Source organism: Cololabis saira, chromosome 17, assembly GCF_033807715.1.
Source record: "Cololabis saira isolate AMF1-May2022 chromosome 17, fColSai1.1, whole genome shotgun sequence".
Classification (NCBI taxonomy): domain Eukaryota; kingdom Metazoa; phylum Chordata; class Actinopteri; order Beloniformes; family Belonidae; genus Cololabis; species Cololabis saira.
In genome coordinates, this window is record NC_084603.1 from 16,544,773 (window position 1) to 16,563,188 (window position 18,416).

The 18,416-nt window shown below is 43.3% G+C and overlaps 2 protein-coding genes across 2 annotated transcripts in view; one reads left to right on the top strand and one right to left on the bottom strand.

The window, feature by feature from the left end:
* The window catches only part of LOC133463714 (inositol polyphosphate-5-phosphatase A-like), a 181,947-nt gene extending 170,815 nt beyond the window's left edge, over positions 1–11,132 (top strand). The window contains exons 12-14 of the mRNA XM_061745407.1: positions 3,586–3,655; positions 8,417–8,504; positions 9,607–11,132. Coding sequence (XP_061601391.1) covers positions 3,586–3,655; positions 8,417–8,457 — 111 coding nt within the window. The 3' untranslated portion in view covers positions 8,458–8,504; positions 9,607–11,132. The remainder of the gene's footprint in view (positions 1–3,585; positions 3,656–8,416; positions 8,505–9,606) is intronic.
* Positions 11,133–12,773: 1,641 nt separating this feature from the next.
* nkx6.2 (NK6 homeobox 2) lies at positions 12,774–17,210 on the bottom strand. Its single transcript, XM_061744963.1, has 3 exons — positions 16,394–17,210; positions 15,061–15,233; positions 12,774–14,277 (listed from the first exon to the last, which is right to left on the bottom strand). Exons 1-3 carry the CDS (start codon positions 16,821–16,823, stop codon positions 14,029–14,031), a joined length of 852 nt encoding a protein of 283 aa, XP_061600947.1. The 5' UTR covers positions 16,824–17,210; the 3' UTR covers positions 12,774–14,028.
* Between the last annotated feature and the right edge of the window lie 1,206 nt (positions 17,211–18,416).

Genomic DNA, 18,416 nt, shown 5'->3' on the forward strand with positions numbered 1-18,416 from the left:
CTTCCACACCCGACTGCTTTCATGTTCTGAAGAAGAAGCCGCCGCCGCTCGGAGGTCGTAGTTAGTGACTACGTTTATTTCACCGTCCAACTCCACGGCCCTCGCCGCCCTCCCCTTCTCTGCTACCTCACATGTGGGGGGGTTGAATAATAATGTGGAACTTTCAGCTGCCCCTTTTCCACAAAAAAGTGGTTCCAGAACTGGTTCTGGGCCAGTGATAGTGCTGGTTCACAATAGGAATGGGTGATATTTTACCGTTCACGATAAACCGTCAAAAAAACTCCCCACGGTAAGAATTTGTCATCTCACGGTAAAAAAGGATAAACTCCCGTTGATGACGTTTTTGTGTAAAGCGGAAGGAAGGAAGGAAGGAAGGAAGGAAGGAAGGAAGGAAGGAAGGAAGGAAGGAAGGAAGGAAGGAAGGAAGGAAGGAAGGAAGGAAGGAAGGAAGGAAGGAAGGAAGGAAGGAAGGAAGGAAGGAAGGAAGGAAGGAAGGAAGGAAGGAAGGAAGGAAGGAAGGAAGGAAGGAAGGAAGGAAGATATGAGCCTGAAAGAAAGAAAGAAAGAAAGAAAGAAAGAAAGAAAGAAAGAAAGAAAGAAAGAAAGAAAGAAAGAAAGAAAGAAAGAAAGAAAGAAAGAAAGAAAGAAAGATATGAGCAAGAAAGAAAGAAAGAAAGATTACCTCAGGTGCTAAGAGGAGCCATGTCATTACGTCGCTGTAAACGTCAGTTATGTTGCTGCGATTGCCCGAAAGTTAAAGCATCAACAACGTACTTGCTCTAATACGGACTTGGTCCGCATCTCTAAAAGACAGGTTGTCTCCTCCTCAGACCCATGATGCTTTGCTGCATCCAGATTCATTCTTATTTGAAAATGTCTCCCAGTCTTGGGTCTTAACAACTCCCCCTCCGCTTACGTACAGTAAGTGGTTCTTTCCTCTAGTCCAGCAAAGAGTTGGTTCTACCTTGGAACCGGTATTTATGGCCCGGAGCCAGTTCTTTGTCAGTGGAAACAGAATCAGAATCAGGTTTATTGGCCAAATCAGGTCAAACAAAGACATGGAATTTGACTCGGTTATTTTCGCTTAATGTACAGTAAATAGGCAAAAGACAGCTCATCTTAACATATATTTGTATGAGGTAGACATGATTATTGAACAGAAACCCTGGTTCCAGACTCAGCCCTGGAACCGGTTTGGTGGAAAAGGTGGTACCAGAAAGTGTACAGTATGTTTTCCTCTGGCCCTCGGGTTCTCCAGAGAGCCTGAGATCTTCCTCAGAGTTTCAAGCCACCCCCCCAACACTTGGCTGGCTTCGGCGCTACAAACCCCGGCCGATCTGCCGCCTCCGTTCCTCCTGCAGCCTGTTCTGTTCGCTCGTCTCTCACCGTTGTTTGCTGGATTACTTGCAGATCCGGCGCACAGCCGATCTGATTTGTTTTAAGACAAACACGGTTCGGATTAAACGGCGTTCCACCGCCGCTGCCGCTTCAACGTTCTCCACCGGTTCTCTCGCCCTCATAAATGGCCCCTAGTCCCCCTTTCTCTTCCTGCTGGAACCTGCAGCCTTTCATCTGCTAATGTGAAGGAGCTGCAGCCGTGTATTGTACAGTAGCGGCCACAGCGGGGGGGTAAGATGGGGGTTCCTCAGGAAGTTTGCCTTTCCTTTGTCCTCCACACACCAGAAGTTCCTTCCTGGTGGACAGAAGCATCGCGGCGACCCCTCAGCCTCGCCGGAGCACCGGCCCAACGCCGTGCACCACGAGGCGGCTGCACAGACTCACAGCTGGCCGCCTGTTATTCCCCCCCCCCACCCCCGTCCCCTCAAGTGCCGGCTAATTGCTGGTAATGCGGGGACAGAGTGGAGCGGTTAGTGCTCCGGCGGATTGGCTGATGATTCACTGAGCACACACTCCGGGGCTGCCGGCGTTGCAGATTGTGGAGACGCGGGGCCTGTAAACATCCCGCCGCCGCGGCGTCATTTATCATGGCGCGGTCGGTTAACTCGCCATCATGTTATTTTCTGCTTGCCGAGCCCTAACACGCCAAAGGTTGCCCGCTGGCTGCGCGGCGCGGCACCAGCTCCACGAGCGCCAGTAATGAATGTTTATCGGAGCGAGCCGTCCCCCCCCGTCGTCCCCCCCGCCGCCTCCGCCCCGGGGCCCGGGGTAATTTGTTTATCTGTCTAAAGATTACGCAACCTGAAAATCCACAATTTTATGCCGCCTTTGTAAATTATCAAGTGTGTGTTTGATGAATGAATCTCCGGCTGGCCGGGGGGGGAGCGGGGGCAGCCAGACGGGTGGGGGGGGCTTCAGCGCTGCGACGCGTGGCCCAGCCGGGGGAAGGTAGTGAGGTGGAGGCGCGGCGGGAGCTGACCCGGCGCCGCCGCCGGATTGGTCTGAACTTAATTTGGGATTTGGTTCCTGGTTCATTCTCGAGCGCTCCGTCTCCTTCGGCGGATCTGAGCGCGTTTAAAAAGTCTTTAGTTCGGCCAGACGACTGTGATTTATACTCTCGTCTGCAGATTCACACGGGCGGCGAGCTTCTTCTTCGTGTGCAGAAGGTGATGCAGCAACGCCGTTCTCTTAGATTACAGGGAGGAGGACTCACTTTGTGAATTAAATCCTTGTTTTTGATTCTCTTTATTGCTCCGTGCACAAGTTTAGAGGCAAAACTGAGCATCTCAAGGTGAATTCACCTGCACTGCTGGGCTCTTAATTTGAAGGAATTCAAGATAAAAAGCTTTTTCTTTAAAAAAAAGGTGCTTTTATTTTATTTTTATGTTGCACGAGCCTGAAGTAAGTACAGTACGCCATTTCCAATCCCCTGGACGTCATCACGCATCGTCTCACACTTACTGTACCAAGGTCATTCAGACCCGCCCAGCAGAGAAACAGCTGCTCATTTTTACAACTCGGGCAGACTCTTATTTTGAAAGTCCTCAGTAGGGATGGGCGGTATGGACTAAAAAATGTATCACGATAATTTCTGACATTTATCCCGATAACGATAAAAATGACGAAAAAAAAATACCAATTCACCTCCACCTTTTTAAATATAAATCTATCACCACATTCAGTCTCTGGAGCCAAATCACTGCTCTAAAAGATACTAAATACTACTAAACTACACCAATGGGAATTTATCTTTCTTTCTTTCTTTCTTTCTTTCTTTCTTTCTTTCTTTCTTTCTTTCTTTCTTTCTTTCTTTCTTTCTTTCTTTCTTTCTTTCTTTCTTTCTTTCTTCTTCTTTCTTTCCTTCTCTCTTTCTTTCAGGCTCATTTCCTTCCTTCCTTCCTTTCTAACGTCATCAACGGGAATTTATCGTTTTTACCGTGAGATGACAAATTCTTACCGTGGAGAATTTTTTTGGCGGTTTATCGTGAACTGTAAAATATCACCCATTCCTGGTCCTCAGTTATTTCTTTAATTCATTTGTTGAACTGATTTCTCATCTGTAAGTATATGAACCTTATATACTTACAGTTTTACAGCTGTGACGCCGCTGAAATGCTCGTCTTCATGTAACTAATCAAACATACTGTTGTTCTCTTTTCCATCACGTGTGATTTTGTGTCCCTGCAGCCTGAAAATGAAGAGAAACCCGTAGTGTATGATAACATTGTGGCCCAATGTCTGCATGGGGGACCACAAGGTAACGCCGGGGCTCCGCCCACTCCTCTGTCTGTGATTGTGTTGTGTTCACTTTTATTTCTTCGCAGACACGACGAAGCCCAGATATTTCATGTCCGTCTTCTCCTCTCAAGTTTGCGATACAATCAATTTGGCGTTTGAGAAAAACACAAATAATGTTAATGTGATGAAAGGCTGAGTGTTTGAGGAGAACGGACGGGTGGAGAGTCTCTAGTCCAAGCGCTGATGGGAATATCAGCATTCCCCAAAGAGCGGTTAGCTTATGATGCGTTGTATCATTAAGAAATGGAGAGTTTGTGAGCGTGAAGAGTCGGAGATTCAAGAACCTTCATCCATCACCGGCTGGTTTACCCTCAGGACGACCACGTGGGCGTGAGGCCGAGCCCCCCGAGCACCCATGGGTGAAGATCCAACCCAGAGCCCGTTACCGACGTGGTGCTCCCATAAAGCACTGTCCTAACCCTTGTGCTGTCTTCAGGTCAAGGAAGGAGATGGAAAAGAAGAGGGGTGAAAAGAAGGAAGGAAGGAAGGGAGAAAAGAGGAAGGGAAAAAGGAAGGACATAGCAGGAGGAAAGAAGGAAGGAAGGGAAAAAGAAGGAAGGAAGGGAGGAAGGAAGGAAGGGAGGAAGGAAGGAAGGGAGAAAGGAAGGAAGGAAGGAAGGAAGGAAGGAAGGAAGGAAGGAAGGAAGGAAGGAAGGAAGGAAGATATGAGCCAGAAAGAAAGAAAGAAAGAAAGAAAGAAAGAAAGAAAGAAAGAAAGAAAGAAGAAAGAAAGAAAGAAAGAAAGAAAGAAAGAAAGAAAGAAAGAAAGAAAGAAAGAAAGAAAGAAAGAAAGAAGGAGAATTAGGTAATTTTGACCCGAAGACAATACAAGGGCTGCTCGACTTGTGACACCTGTACGTCTTAGTTTAGCCCCTTCCTCCCCTACGACTGGTTTACCTCGGGATCCTCCACCAGGGCTCATAAAGACACGAGATCCTGCACCCCGAGGTGCTGCAAGTCCAGAGATCCCTGGACGTCCGAGGACACGAGGGCGGCGCATCAGAAATGTCAACAACATAACATCTATATCACAAAAACTATGTTTCTTTCTCCAAGTGGCTCGTTCGGACTCTGAAAGTCAATAATATACATGGTGGCTGCAGGTCCTTAAAGTCTTAAATTCCATTTTCCTAAAATAAGGCCTTTAAATGTCTTAATTTGTCTTAAATCTCAATCCAAGGTGCTTAATTTTTTAATCTTAACTTTAGAGGGAATGTATCCGGTCAATATAAAAAAGTTTATTTCATCATTTTGAGGAGAATCTAAATCTGTGTTGCCAGGTTGGGCGAGTTTCCACCCAATTGGGCTGAAAAATATAGAATTGGCCGCGTTGATCAAATCTGGGCTGCTTTTCCTGGTTTTTACTAAATATTTAAAAGAAATTATCAATAAAAGAGTTTCCATTATGGCAGAAAAAAGTAGAAACGTACACAATAAACTCACTGATATTATATTTGCTTTAATCTCCTCAATTTAATTGTAGTCTTTGTTTTTTCGAGCCTGAACTTTTTTTTGGCTATTTAGTGGTGTTGTGAAGCTTGAAATTTATTACACCTTCAATAATTGATGGTTTTAACATAGAGAATGCATGATTTGGGCTGGTTTTTAATTATTTCGGCGGGTTTTACATCGCGTCTGCGCTGGAACCTGTCAGCCAGATCTGGCAACCTCGACCTCAGCTCTGGATTTCTTAGTGACTTGTCCTTTTGGTCTCAAATTTAGTTTGAAAATGGTATTAAAAAGTCTTAAATTTACCTCAGCCCAACCTGTAGACACCACGATATAACAGATAAAGATACACAAAAGCTTAATAACGTTTATTATCCATCTGCAACGGGATAAAAGTCAAAGTAAATCCACTTTTCTCACTTGTATTTTCCATATTCTTGTGGTTGTGTGTTCTGTGTGTGTTCTGTGTGTGTGAGGTGACCTGATCCCTGCCGGATCCCTCACCTCCGAACCAAACACACCAAACACAGCGCTGCTACGATCACAGCGGCCTCTGTTTACAGCGGCCCGGGTAGTTAGCACCCGGGTACAGAAATGTAGAGCAGGCCGTGTGAGTTTAACCTGCGTGTCCTCGGGGTGGGGGAGAAAGATGGGTGGGGAAAACCTGCCCCGTCTGGGGAAACTGTTCTCTGACTGTCAGAGGTGTCTTCAGTATTCACATTCATTACTCAGGTAGAAGTATAGATACTAGAGTTTAAAAATACTCCTGTAGAAGTTGAAGTATCAACTCAAGTTTTTTACTCAAGTAAGAGTATAAAAGTACTGGTTTCAAAACTACTTAAAGTATAAAAGTAAAAGTAATGTAAGGGGGAAAAAAGCCATTGAAAATGAATGCATCTTAGTATAATGCAAATATATTAAAGAACCATATATGTGTACTATTGAGCATTAACATGTGTTTCAGAGAGCAGGAGATATGATGACTAGTTGTCTATAAGTATTGTAATGGTGCAAAAAGTCAAACTTCAGAGGCATGTTATCATTTATCCTAACCTTTATTGGAATGTACATCCAAGTTTAGTTGCAGGAATCTGAGGGAACGGATGTAAGAACAAAACTGGACAAGAACATCTGAAACAACCACATCCAAATTCACTCTATCCGGATGGAGCAATTTAACTGGATAGTGTTTTTTCCTTTTTTCTTTCCTTCCTTCCTTCCTTCCTTCCTTCCTTCCTTCCTTCCTTCCTTCCTTCCTTCCTTCCTTCCTTCCTTCCTTCCTTCCTTCCTTCCTTCCTTCCTTCCTTCCTCCCTTCCTTCCTTCCTTCCTTCCTTCCTTCCATCATTCTTTTCTCCCTTCCTTCCTTCTTTCTTTCCTTCTTTTATTCTTAAAAGGCCGAAATGAAATAGAGTAACGAGGCTGTTTTTAAAATGTAAGGAGTAAAAAGTACAGATAATTGTGTGAAAATGTAAGGAGTAAAAAGTAAAAAGTCGTCTGAAAAATAATTACTCCAGTGAAGTATAGATAACCAAAATGTCTACCGTATTTTCACGACCATATGGCGCACTGTGTGGAAAGGCGCACCCTCAGTTTTGTGTGTCATTTTTGGTTTTAAAACACACATACGGCGCACCGACCCAAAAGGCGCCGTCTAAGGAGACGGAGCTGCAGACACGCGCGCTGCAAAACACACACGCGCTAAAAATACAGCGGAAGCAAAACTTAGTTTGATATTTTATTTCACTTTTCACATCAATCAAACCCTTCAAAGGTTCATATTCTGTTTCTGCATTAAAGAATTTAAAAAAACCACCGGGTTGCTGCACATAAACCCGTCTCAGCCACCCGATCATCTCCTCATCCCTCCAGCCCTTTTCATTTCACTCTGGCTGGAAAAGTCTCTTTAGGGAACGCTTTTCTTTTAAAAATCACCATAGCCGGCAGTTTCTGTCCATCAGTGTGGCAGACAAGCACAAGACTAAATAAACTTACCCCGTTGTGCTGCGGATCCCGACCGCGGCGGTCCCGGGTCCTGCTCCGCTCCGCCCCCCCCGCGCGCTGGACCGGGTCCGCTCCCCGTCTGCTCCCCCGCGCTGGTCCCGCGGCGGTCCCGGGTCCCGGGTCCCGGGTCCCGGTCCGCCCCCCCCCCCCCGCGGCGGTCCCGGGACCCTCGCGCTGGACCCGCTCACACACACGCGCTGTCGGGGATCCGGTACCGGGTTGTATGCGACAGGAGCTCCGTTAATTCAGCTGCGCCAGTCCGAATTTCCAGACCTGTCTCAGCTTCTTGATCATCATCATCCCTTCATCCAGCCACCTCTTTTCATTCACCCTTATAATGACTCCGGCTGGAAACGTCTTATGCAAAGTTTTTCTTTTAAAAATCACCATACAGTTTCTGTCCATCAGCTGCGCCAGGCCAGCGCCACATAAACCAGTAAGTATGTGTGTCGCGCCGCGAACACACACCCGCGCATGTCGGGATCCGGTACCGGGTTTGTAACCGACAGATTTGGCTGCAAATTTCGGAGTGTGAAGCTGATCCGACCTGAGACAGACCCCAGAAATCTCTGCTCCCAAAGCGGCCGGGAACCAGGTCATCGGATCCCGCTTTGGGAACCAGGAAGTCGGCTGCAGCAGCGCCCATCACCGCGGCTTTAACCGGGGAACGTGGACGGTTCCGACCGGCCGGGACCGGAGGAACCCACATGGACTTGTAGTAGGGGCTCCCGGGGAAAGAGCACCGGCATTTCAGCCGGATCTGCCCCGGGGAAAGCGGCGATCGGACCCCGCAAACCCACGGCAGGTGCATCCTCGGTTCCCGACATGCAAAACACACGCGCGCTGCAGAACAAGTGTGCTTATTTAAATAGAGCGGAGCAAAACTTAGTTTGATTGTATTTTGTATTAATAGTAAATAATAAAAAAATAAATAATTTATTTCACTTTACACATCAAGCAAATCCTTAAAAGTTTTCATCTTCTGTTTCGCATTAAACAGCTCAGTGGAGTCTCATTCACGTCAACTCACGGGGGCTTCACCCGCCCCCTTCTCCCTTTACCGTTCTCATGGCCTTACATTACCGTAATTCAGGTAATAGACACGGCGCACTGTTTCATAAGACGCCCGGCACATTTAAAAAAAAAAAAAAAAAAAAAAAAGTTGCGCCTTATGGTCTCGAAAATACGGTACTTAAGTAAGGTAACGAAGTATTTGTACTTCATTACTTGACACCTGTGCTGACTGTATCTGTCTCTGTCTCCCGCCAGCCCGTCTTCCTGTCCTTCCGAATAGCAGCGGGGGCAGGTAAACCTAATGCAAATAAGCACAAGTGTTGTGTGGTGCAGTGATTTCGTGGTAAATATTATTTTCTTTATTACCATTCTTCCCATTGTTGTCATTGTTTTGCTTTTGATTTGCTTCGGTTTTCTCCATTAACTCTCACAAAACGGAGAGTTTTACTTCCAAAATAAAACTCTCCGTTTGATTTTTTTTGCTTAAAATGCTCGGGTCATTTTAAGACTTAAAAAACTTGCATTATTTTGTTTTGTTTTGTCTTGACTTCACCTTTTAAAAAAAAAAAAAATTAACGTGGTGCAGACTAGGAATGGGCGATATTTTACCGTTCACGATAAACCGTCAAAAAAATTCCCCACGGTAAGAATTTGTCAAACGATAAATTGAAGAAAAGAGAGAGAAAGAAAGAAAGAAAGAAAGAAAGAAAGAAAGAAAGAAAGAAAGAAAGAAAGAAAGAAAGAAAGAAAGAAAGAAAGAAAGAAAGAAAGAAAGAAAGAAAGAAAGAAAGAAATGAGCCAGAAAGAAAGAAAGAAAGAAATGAGCCAGAAAGAAAGAAAGAAATGAGCCAGAAAGAAAGAAAGAAAGAAATGAGCCTGAAAGAAAGAAAGAAAGAAATGAGCCTGAAAGAAAGAAATACAGAAAGAAAGAAGGAAAGAAGAAAGAAATACAGAAAGAAAGAAGGAAAGAAGAAAGAAATGAGCCTGAAAGAAAGAAAGAAAGAAAGAAAGAAAGAAAGAAAGAAAGAAAGAAAGAAAGAAAGAAAGAAAGAAAGAAAGAAAGAAAGAAAGAAAGAAAGAAAGAAAGAAAGAAAGAAAGAAAGAAAGAAAGAAAGAAAGAAATGAGCCTGAAAGAAAGAAAGAAAGAAAGAAAGAAAGAAAGAAAGAAAGAAAGAAAGAAAGAAAGAAAGAAAGAAAGAAAGAAAGAAAGAAAGAAAGAAAGAAAGAAAGAAAGAAAGAAAGAAAGAAAGAAAGAAAGAAATATTCCCGTTGATGACACTTTTTGTATTTGTTTTTGTATTTTTTTTATCGTTATGGGGATAAATGCCAGAAATGATGGTGATAAAGTTTCTAGTCCGTACCGCCCATCCCTAGTGCAGATGAAAAGACGTGTATGTGTTGGAAGAAGTACAAATTTCTTTCTTCTTCTCCCGTCTCCTCCGCAGGGAAGTGTTGCCAAAGGGGGGAGAACATAATCCGTGAAGCGCCGATGTGAGAACCACCGGAGAAACGCACAAACACACACTCACACACACACACACACACACACACACACACCTTTGCACAAGCGAACACTGAAGAACCGAGACGAACTCTTTGAGCGGAGCAGCCGTCGTCGTCCACGCAGCATCCCGTCTCCCTCCACCAAACACTTGGACGAGCACCCGAAGGCCCCGGCACACACACACTCTCACTCACACACACTCACACACACACACACACACACACACACACTCACATCGCTGACCTCGACGTTGCCACGCAACCCCACAGAAGAAGAAGCAAGAAGAGCGGCGAGCAGACGGACAGACGGCTCTCTTCCACGCCACAAGCCTCGTTGCCAAAACTCTAAAATCAAGTCGTACTACACACTTTTAGACGCCGTAACCGGCCGTTTTTAGGTAAAAAGCCTCCGTGTATAGAAGCTACTTTCCATACAATGTTTAATTAAGGTGTTTTAAAAAAAGAAAAGAAAAGAAAAGTGCAATGCGAAAAAAAAAAAAAGTTGTATATCTATATTGTTTAGGTTTATTTGTACATTTGACAGTATAACATAGAGAGACTTTGATGATGGTTTTATTGCCGTTTTTTTTTTCTTCTCTCGACCGAAAACCTCGAAAACGGTCGGTAAAATAGATCTCATCCGTAGTTTATTTAACACGCCTGACACCATCAGTGGAGTTTTCATTTTATATGCTGTACTTTTTAAAGAGAAGATAATTTATAAATCTTACCAAAATGTTGATGCTGAAAAAAAAAAAGAGTGCACAGAAACGGCGGGCGTTCCTGTTGCCACGGAAACCTGGAGTGGAGAGCAGCAGAAAAAACCTGTTCAGCGATTTATTGCCTATCCAAGAATGTTTTAAGCAGTGCCATAGACCAAGCAAGTATATATAAGATAATGTTTCATATATATATATGTATGTATACATATACATATATGTGTATATGTATGTAACTCTCACGTTATGTCATTATTATTATTCGTACTCTAACTTATTTCTATAATATTATGGTTCTGAATGTGATATTTTAGACAGGCTTGGGTGTCCTTAAAAGTGTAAACTGTTTTCTTTTTGTCTTATTTTTTTGTTGTTACTGCATAATGGTGCCAAGTTTTCTGCACAGAGAAGAGAGAGAGTTCAGCAGTTTGTCTGTAAACGGTGTTGACTAGAAAGAAAAGAAAGCCGAGGAAGACAGCAGGGACTCTTGTGCACGTAGCCGTCGGCAGCCGGAGCATTAAAGCTGCGCTTCCTTTTCTTTTCCTCTTGTTTTTATTGATTTGGTTTACCACACTACAGGTTTCAGACTTGTCGCTGAAGCCGCCACAATGATCCTCCGGGATGCTTTTGTTTTGTTTTCACCAGAATCACAAGTGGAAGTTTTTTTTTTTTTTTTGCTTGCTGCAGAATTGTCTTGTGCAATTTGATTTTTTTTTTTTTTTTTTTTTTTTTAGGCAAAATGTTTAAAAGACGAAGAAGAGATAAAAAAAGCCCTGACAATGATCCTCCAGGATGCTTTTATTTTGTTTTGTTTTGTTTTCACCAGAATCACAAAAAAGTGTTGTTTTTTTTTGTTTTGTTTTTTTTTTTGCTTGCTGCAGAATTTGTCGTCTTGTGTAATTTTTTTTTTTTTTTTTTTTTTTAGGCAAAATGTTTAAAAGACGAAGAAGAGATAAAAAAAACGCCCTGCTTGTTTTAGTTTCTGCCGGCCGGCCCTTGTGAGTTTGCCGTTAGGAAGTATAAGCTGCAAGTTTCGTCTTCACTCCATAAAGCAGATAGAGATTTTATTCTAGCCCCTTCTTTCTGAGCAGCCTGGTCCCTCCTGTAGGTGATGCAGTTCTGAAGCAATAAAAAACCATTAGAGCTCAACCCCGGCTCTGTCTTCTTTATCTCCCGTCTTCATGTCTTCATCTATAAGCTCTTCTGTAATTCTGCTAAATCCTTTCCAGACCAAAGGTGACCAGGAAACTCGTCCATGTATCGATGGTTTCTGCCAAACCTCGGTGTCACCAGCGGCCATGGAGCTTAAATAGTGGAAATAAGCAGGTCTGGATCTCAAATGGATCTAAAACATTCAAATTCTGGCATCTGGTGACAACTTTCCAAAGCCTATTATTAGATATTCTCTTGTTTGCCATGGATTTGTTGTTTACCATTCACTTCCCCGGCCAGCGCTGGCAGTTAGTTCAGGTTATTGGTGTTTCCAGGAGGAAGAGCGTCTCCCAAAAGGTCAAAAATGTCTCAGAAAGCCATGATGAAGGTGTTTCAGCCTTCAGAACCAATGCACGGTGTAAAAATGGCATTACATTGTCTGCAGATTGGAAAATTACCCAACCTTCTGTCAGATAGTTAGAATTAGTTATTAAACACCTTATGGAACAGTAGTGGAATTGCTCTCCTCCAGAGAGAAGCAGGAGTTAATTTTCTTCAGGATTATGGAAAACTACACAGATGAGTTTCAAGATCTCTGATTGGCTGATGGTTCCCATCGATTCCAGCCACTTCCGGCCCCTGCAGTACCGAGCTGAGCCGCCAGGGGCGCACTTTTATCCATCACTGCTAATACAGGAGTTAATGGGACGTTTCATCCCCACATTACATCAAATCAGTGACTCTGAGATATTGAGGATTATATTATGGATGATTCCTGGGTAATAATTCTACAGTATATCTATATAATATAAATAAATGTGTGTCTACATCATTAATTATTTTCATTTCCAATTATAAAATAATTCCCTTCAGAGGTTTTTGCTCAATATGTTCATTTTTAAACTGAACACGAACCATTAAAAACAAAAACTCAGTAGTCACTTAAATGGTAAATATTGGATTTGAACTGGTCCAATCTCACCAGAAATAACATAAATCATTGATTATTATTTATGAAAAAACCCAACCAAAATTATTTCACCCGTATTATTTAATATTAATGATATTAATATATTAAAATTTAGTTTTATGCAGGGAATTATTTTACAAAAAATAACTGTTGATCTTCTTTTCTTTTTTGAAAGCATCATCGCTCATAAAGTTCAACGATGATGGTCGTGAATTTTCCTGGGACTTCTACTTTAAATCAAAAGCCATAAGGAAACAGAAAATGCTTGTTAAATAATTTATTCATTATACAAAGTCTTTTTTTTCTTCTTCTTCATATAACCTTCCCGGAAGCAATAATTCTTTTATTTTTCAAATGAAAAGGCTGCTCCAGTTTTTGTGTCCTCCTGCGTTGACGAGGTAAAAACTTTTTCCAAACGAAACCAAAAGCACTGACGTCGTTAAAACAAGCCGCTTTTCTTCTTCCTCCTTTCTCCTCTTTTACGGTGATTATTTACAGCGTTTTTTGCGTCTATACATTTTTTGTGCCCGAGTACTGAATCGAGAATTCAATAAAAGGAGGAGGAAGGGAGGATGGATGGGTGGAGGAGAGAGGAGCGTTACTCTGCTGGAATAAAAACGAAGCAGCTTGTATATCTGGGCTGGGGGGCAATAAGCGCAGGAGGGCTGCAAGAGGGGGTCAAACATAACTTATTCAGTAAAAAATATCTACATTATTCTCGTCAGGACTGAGGCTGGTTCCGAGCCCCGGGACGTGGATTTTACCCTGCGTGGAGTGAAGCGCTTCACAAGCCCCGACTTCACCTGTAAAGTGTCTGTCCGGCACCGGATCAGCGTGAAACCAGCCATGTTAGAAGCTTTCCACATGAAATGAAATAAAATAAAATAAAATAAAATAAAATAAAAACATACCAAAAAGTGGATGATCCTAAAAAAACAGCGCGATATTTGCTGCAAAATAACTGCAGACGCAGCATCGTCCAAACTGTTCATGCACAACCCTGGCTTGGATGAGGAATGGAAAAAGGCAATATATGTCCTGAATTACGCAGGATGAGGACTTTATCTCTTTGAATTCACTCATTTGAACTCATTTGAACTCATTTCAGGGGGTGGGAAGAGGCGCGCACGCTGATCCGGACCGTGTGGATTTAATCTACAGTTTTGCGTTTTTTTCGTCCGCTGTTTAAAATTCCACCTTAAGAGTCTCGGAAGTTCGGCTTCCTTTTCTCCTTTTCTGGGAATTACTGTCCTTTTCAGTGGGACGTGGGTGCGAGTCCTCCAGGCCCGTGGGTTTAGTGTCCTCCGTGAGATTTGGACTCCTCCGTGCGTAATGGCGCACACTTTTACGCATGGCGCACACTTTTACGCATGATCGAGCTTGAGTAAATACTGTTTAAAAACATGGGATTCCCGTTCTATCAGGTGGATAGCGGGTCTGGGGGGGCTGTGAGGACCCCTCGGTTCCCTGGACCCCTCCTATGACCCCGGGTCCACGACCCTGCACGGGCAGCCGCCGTGGCATCACAACGTGTCCGAGCTGTTGCTGCAGGGGCTGATGAGCGCCAGGTTCGTGGCCTTGTGCTTTTTCAACAGTCTCGTGATTTTCTCGTCGTCCGAGTTGGGGTCCAGCGGCTTGTTGTACTCGTCGTCGTCGTCGTTGTCCGAGCTCTCCTTCATCTTCTCCGTCTCCGAGTCGTGCTTCTTCTTGGCCGAGGCCATCTCCGCCGCGTGTCGCTTCCGCCACTTGGTTCTCCTGTTCTGGAACCAAACCTGTTGAGAGGAAAAAAGCATGGAGATGCTCAACAGGTCCGGGTTTGGGATGAATAAAAAAACCCTGACGCACCGCAGGGTGTGTCACTTAGGGTTGCCACTCGTCCCGCAAAATACGGAATTGTCCTTTATTTGAGAAAAAAATGTTGCGTCCCGTATTGAACTGATACGGGACACGATTTGTACTGTATTTTCCTTAACTTTTACACCATATTCTAGTTGAATTATTGAAATAAGTTAACTTTTACACCATATTCTAGTTGAATTATTGAAATAAATTAACTTTTACACCATATTCTAGTTGAATTATTGAAATAAATTAACTTTTACACCATATTCTAGTTGAATTATTGAAATAAATTAACCTTTACACCATATTCTTCACCTGTAGGCTATATTACATCTGGGCTGATATGGACATATGTAGCATAGGAGGATATTTCAGCTGCTAGTATGGTTGTCTGTCTGTACAGTCATGATGAAAGTTCAATGATATTAAAGAACTTTAAACTTTAAATCAAAGCATTTTGTTTTTCCATATAAAATAAACACATTTTTATTCAGTTTAGAAGTTTTGGGGCTTTTTTTTGGCTCCTGCGCTGCTGAAATCAGGGCGTCCCTTATTTCTATTTCTGAAAGGTGGCAACCCTAGTCACCATAAACCCCGACATCTAACAATACCACCCAGCGCGTTATCTGGTAATTATAGTCCACTTTTTTAATCTTTGGGCCTAGAATCAGCAGAAATGAGCCCGTATTTGGTTCAGAATGAGCCTGGTTTACCTTGACTTGGCTCTCCGTCATCCCCAGCGAGTACGCGAGCCGCGCCCGCTCCGGCCCCGCCAGGTACTTGGTCTGCTCGAAGGTTTTCTCCAGAGCAAAGATCTGCTGGCCCGAAAACGTCGGCCGGGAGTGTTTCTTCTTCCCGTCCTTATCCACCATCATGCTACCCTGACCTGGGAAAATAAAATAAAATAAATCAATAAACGCTATTCTTAAAAATATAAACTAAATTAAAGTTTATACAAGCCTTTGTGAATAATTCTAAAATGTTTGACATTGTTTTAATAAGCGTGCGTGATCTTATTATTACTCAATTGTAGTCGCATTAAAGTAAACGCAATAATCAGATTTTTTTGCTATATTTGGAATCATAACAGATAAATATAATTATTTTTTATCTGTAAAATATTTATTTTCAAATTATAATATAGCAATATTTAAGCAGATTATGCTCCATTCAATTTTGAATTAACTGCATGGTTTAAATAATTTTATGGTTTCAATTCAATTCACAAAAAGATAAGATAAGATAAGATAATCCTTTATTTCTCCCTCAATGGAGAAACTGACTTTATTTAGCAGCAGTAACTTAACACACACATGCAGGGGAGGGGTAAAAAAAGTAGAACATATATATAATTACGAGATTTACATTTGGGAATCATCATTCTCATGTATTGCAATGACTCAATGGAATACTTATTTAATGTACAAGTCCCCACACCTTCTCACATCAAGCGTTGGTTACTGTCAAGACAAGTGTGTGTACATTTAAGAAGTGTGTTATGTGTGTGTGTGTGTGTGTGTGTGTGTTGGGGGGAAACCTAGCTTTAAATCTTAACATCTGATAGATCCCATGCTCTGTTGAATCTGCTTCCATGTTTCTATTTATCTATTTTTATATGCTATTTTTGCGTTGTTCTGCTCTTTTACTTATTATTTCTTTTTCTATACTAATTTTTGATTCCATCAACCTGCCCTGGCTGGGACTGCAGGTGGAAAATAGCAAGAAAATATCAAGAGAAATGCATATTCTCTTGCAAAAGATTAAATATCTTATTGTGCGCTGTCCCTGTTTTTGAAATAAATTAATTAATAAATTACAAATTAGATATAAACAGTGTATAAAGTACATTGCAACGGAAGTAGAGGGGAAAAAAAGTGCAAAAAAGCAGGTAAAATGTGTGTGACGGATATTGCACATATGGTATTGAATTTAATAAAATAATAGAATTGAAGATAAAAAAAAATAAACACTATAAATACCCTAAATTTAACTACATTTGAAGCGTTTTTTAGGTGAATTCAGCTCAATAATAACATAATAACTCACCGGGACAGGGGCCGCGCGGGTCCCTCCACGGGGATCCCTGCATCACCCCGGGCCAGAAGATGGGAGCCCGGCCGGGCAGCTCGGCCAGCGGCTTCGGGTACCGGCCCACGGCCGCCGGGCTGAAGTACATGCCGGCCGTGGCGGCGGCCAGGCCGCTGATCCGCGGGAAGCCGGACAGCAGCTGGCCCGCGGAGGTGATGGGTCTGCCCAGGATGTCGCTGATGCCGTGCGGCGTGGCCCCGGCGGCCATGTGCGTGTTGAGCCCCGAGGCCGGCAGCTTGAAGCCGCCGGCGGGGCCGCCGTGCGGGCCCAGGTACGGGAACAGGGACGTCTTCATCTCCGTCATGTTGTGCAGCGCCGCCAGCGGAGTGCTGCCCAGGACGAACGCGCTCTGCCGGTGGTTTCCCTCCATCTGCCCCACCGCTAACATCTGTGGACATGAACCGCCGATCTTGGCACTTGGAGTTTAAAAATTTGGAGAGGAGAAAAAGTGGAAAAGGGCGCAGCGCGCACCGGAGAAAGAGGAGGAGAAGGTTTTGGATGAGGGCGCAGCGCGCACCGGGGAGGAAAAGGATGAGGGCGCAGTCTGATCCACGCAAGTATCCCGGAGCAAAAACTTCTTTCTTCCTCTATCCACTAAAGATGCGTCTCCTGCGGGTTTGTTTTGTCTGGAATCAGCTGGAATCAGCTGGAAAAGTGCGTGCGTAATTCCGCTCCTCGCGGATCCCGGCGCGGCTCTTTGCGCTCTTGCGTCTCTCGGTTCTGATGGTGTTTTTAGTGGTTTTGATGGGAACCATTAAGGGCTCCGCTGGTCTCTCGTGGATGGACTGGGTCTCTGCTGGGAGGAACTCTGATAACAGCGCGGCCACCTGCAGGAGCGCCGCTCCCATTGGCCCGGGGGCTGCGCGGAGAGCTGCGCGCTGATTGGACGAGACGGCGGAGCCGCCGCTCCAACACGTGCGTCTCTGCCGGGATAATGCTGCGTTGATGGACCCGTCGGAAATACGAGCTTTCACTATAGGACGGACTGGCTTTATCTGTAATTAATGATGAGGAATCACATAAATGAAGAAGTCGAACCAGTTGATATTATAGGTATTTCCAAACCGCATATATTTAGCAATTTTTTTCTTAGTTTTGTGCTTTTAATGCATAATCAAAAATAGATCCACTATTTCCCAACTTTTTCTGATTGACAGCTAAAATTGAAATGGTCATATTTTGCCATTTTTCTTAGTCTTTTTATTTTAATATCCCAAACATAACTCCAAAATATTTTAAAAGACAAAAAATTACAAGAGAAATGGTTCTGATAAGAAGATTTTCCCAGAGTTCATAGTGTTTTTACCCCTTAATGTGGGAATTCTGGCCCAGAATGTGATCTGGACCTCAGATCCAACCTGGTTGCGGTTAATTTGACTGTTTATAACACTTTTACTCCCTATTATTTAAGTTATACTAAGTCAGAGTGACACCGTTCACGTTTTTATTATTAGTGGACCCGTTTGTACGCTGTTAAATGGCGTGTTGGTATGAGTATAGTTAACAACTAGCACCAATGGAGGTAATAATGGCTCATTTTCTGCACTTTCAACGCAGTAAACTCGAGCTTTAATATGACTCCTCTTTATTCTAACCCCGCAATTACGCGCAAGGCCCACAATTCCTCAACATACTGTTGCCGACAAGTCAGAAAACCCTGAAAAACACACTGCAGGAACTTTAAAGCAGTTTGATGGTGTGTTGTCGGAGGCGGCCGTGAATTCATCACCAGCTCCACTCTATTAAGATCTGCAGCGGAGATGTTAATGATGCGTCTCACGCTGCAAATCAGCGCGTCCTGCAAAAAACAAAGAACAGCCATTTACATTAAAAGCTGAAACGCAAACAGTGTGAGTATATTAAAGGATGCACTGCAGATGTTGTTTTTTTTAACAATTTGAGGGAGAATTACCCATAATAAGGTGTAAATTCCAATATTAGCTACTATTTTCAATCAGCTTTTTTGTATTCTTAAAAAAAA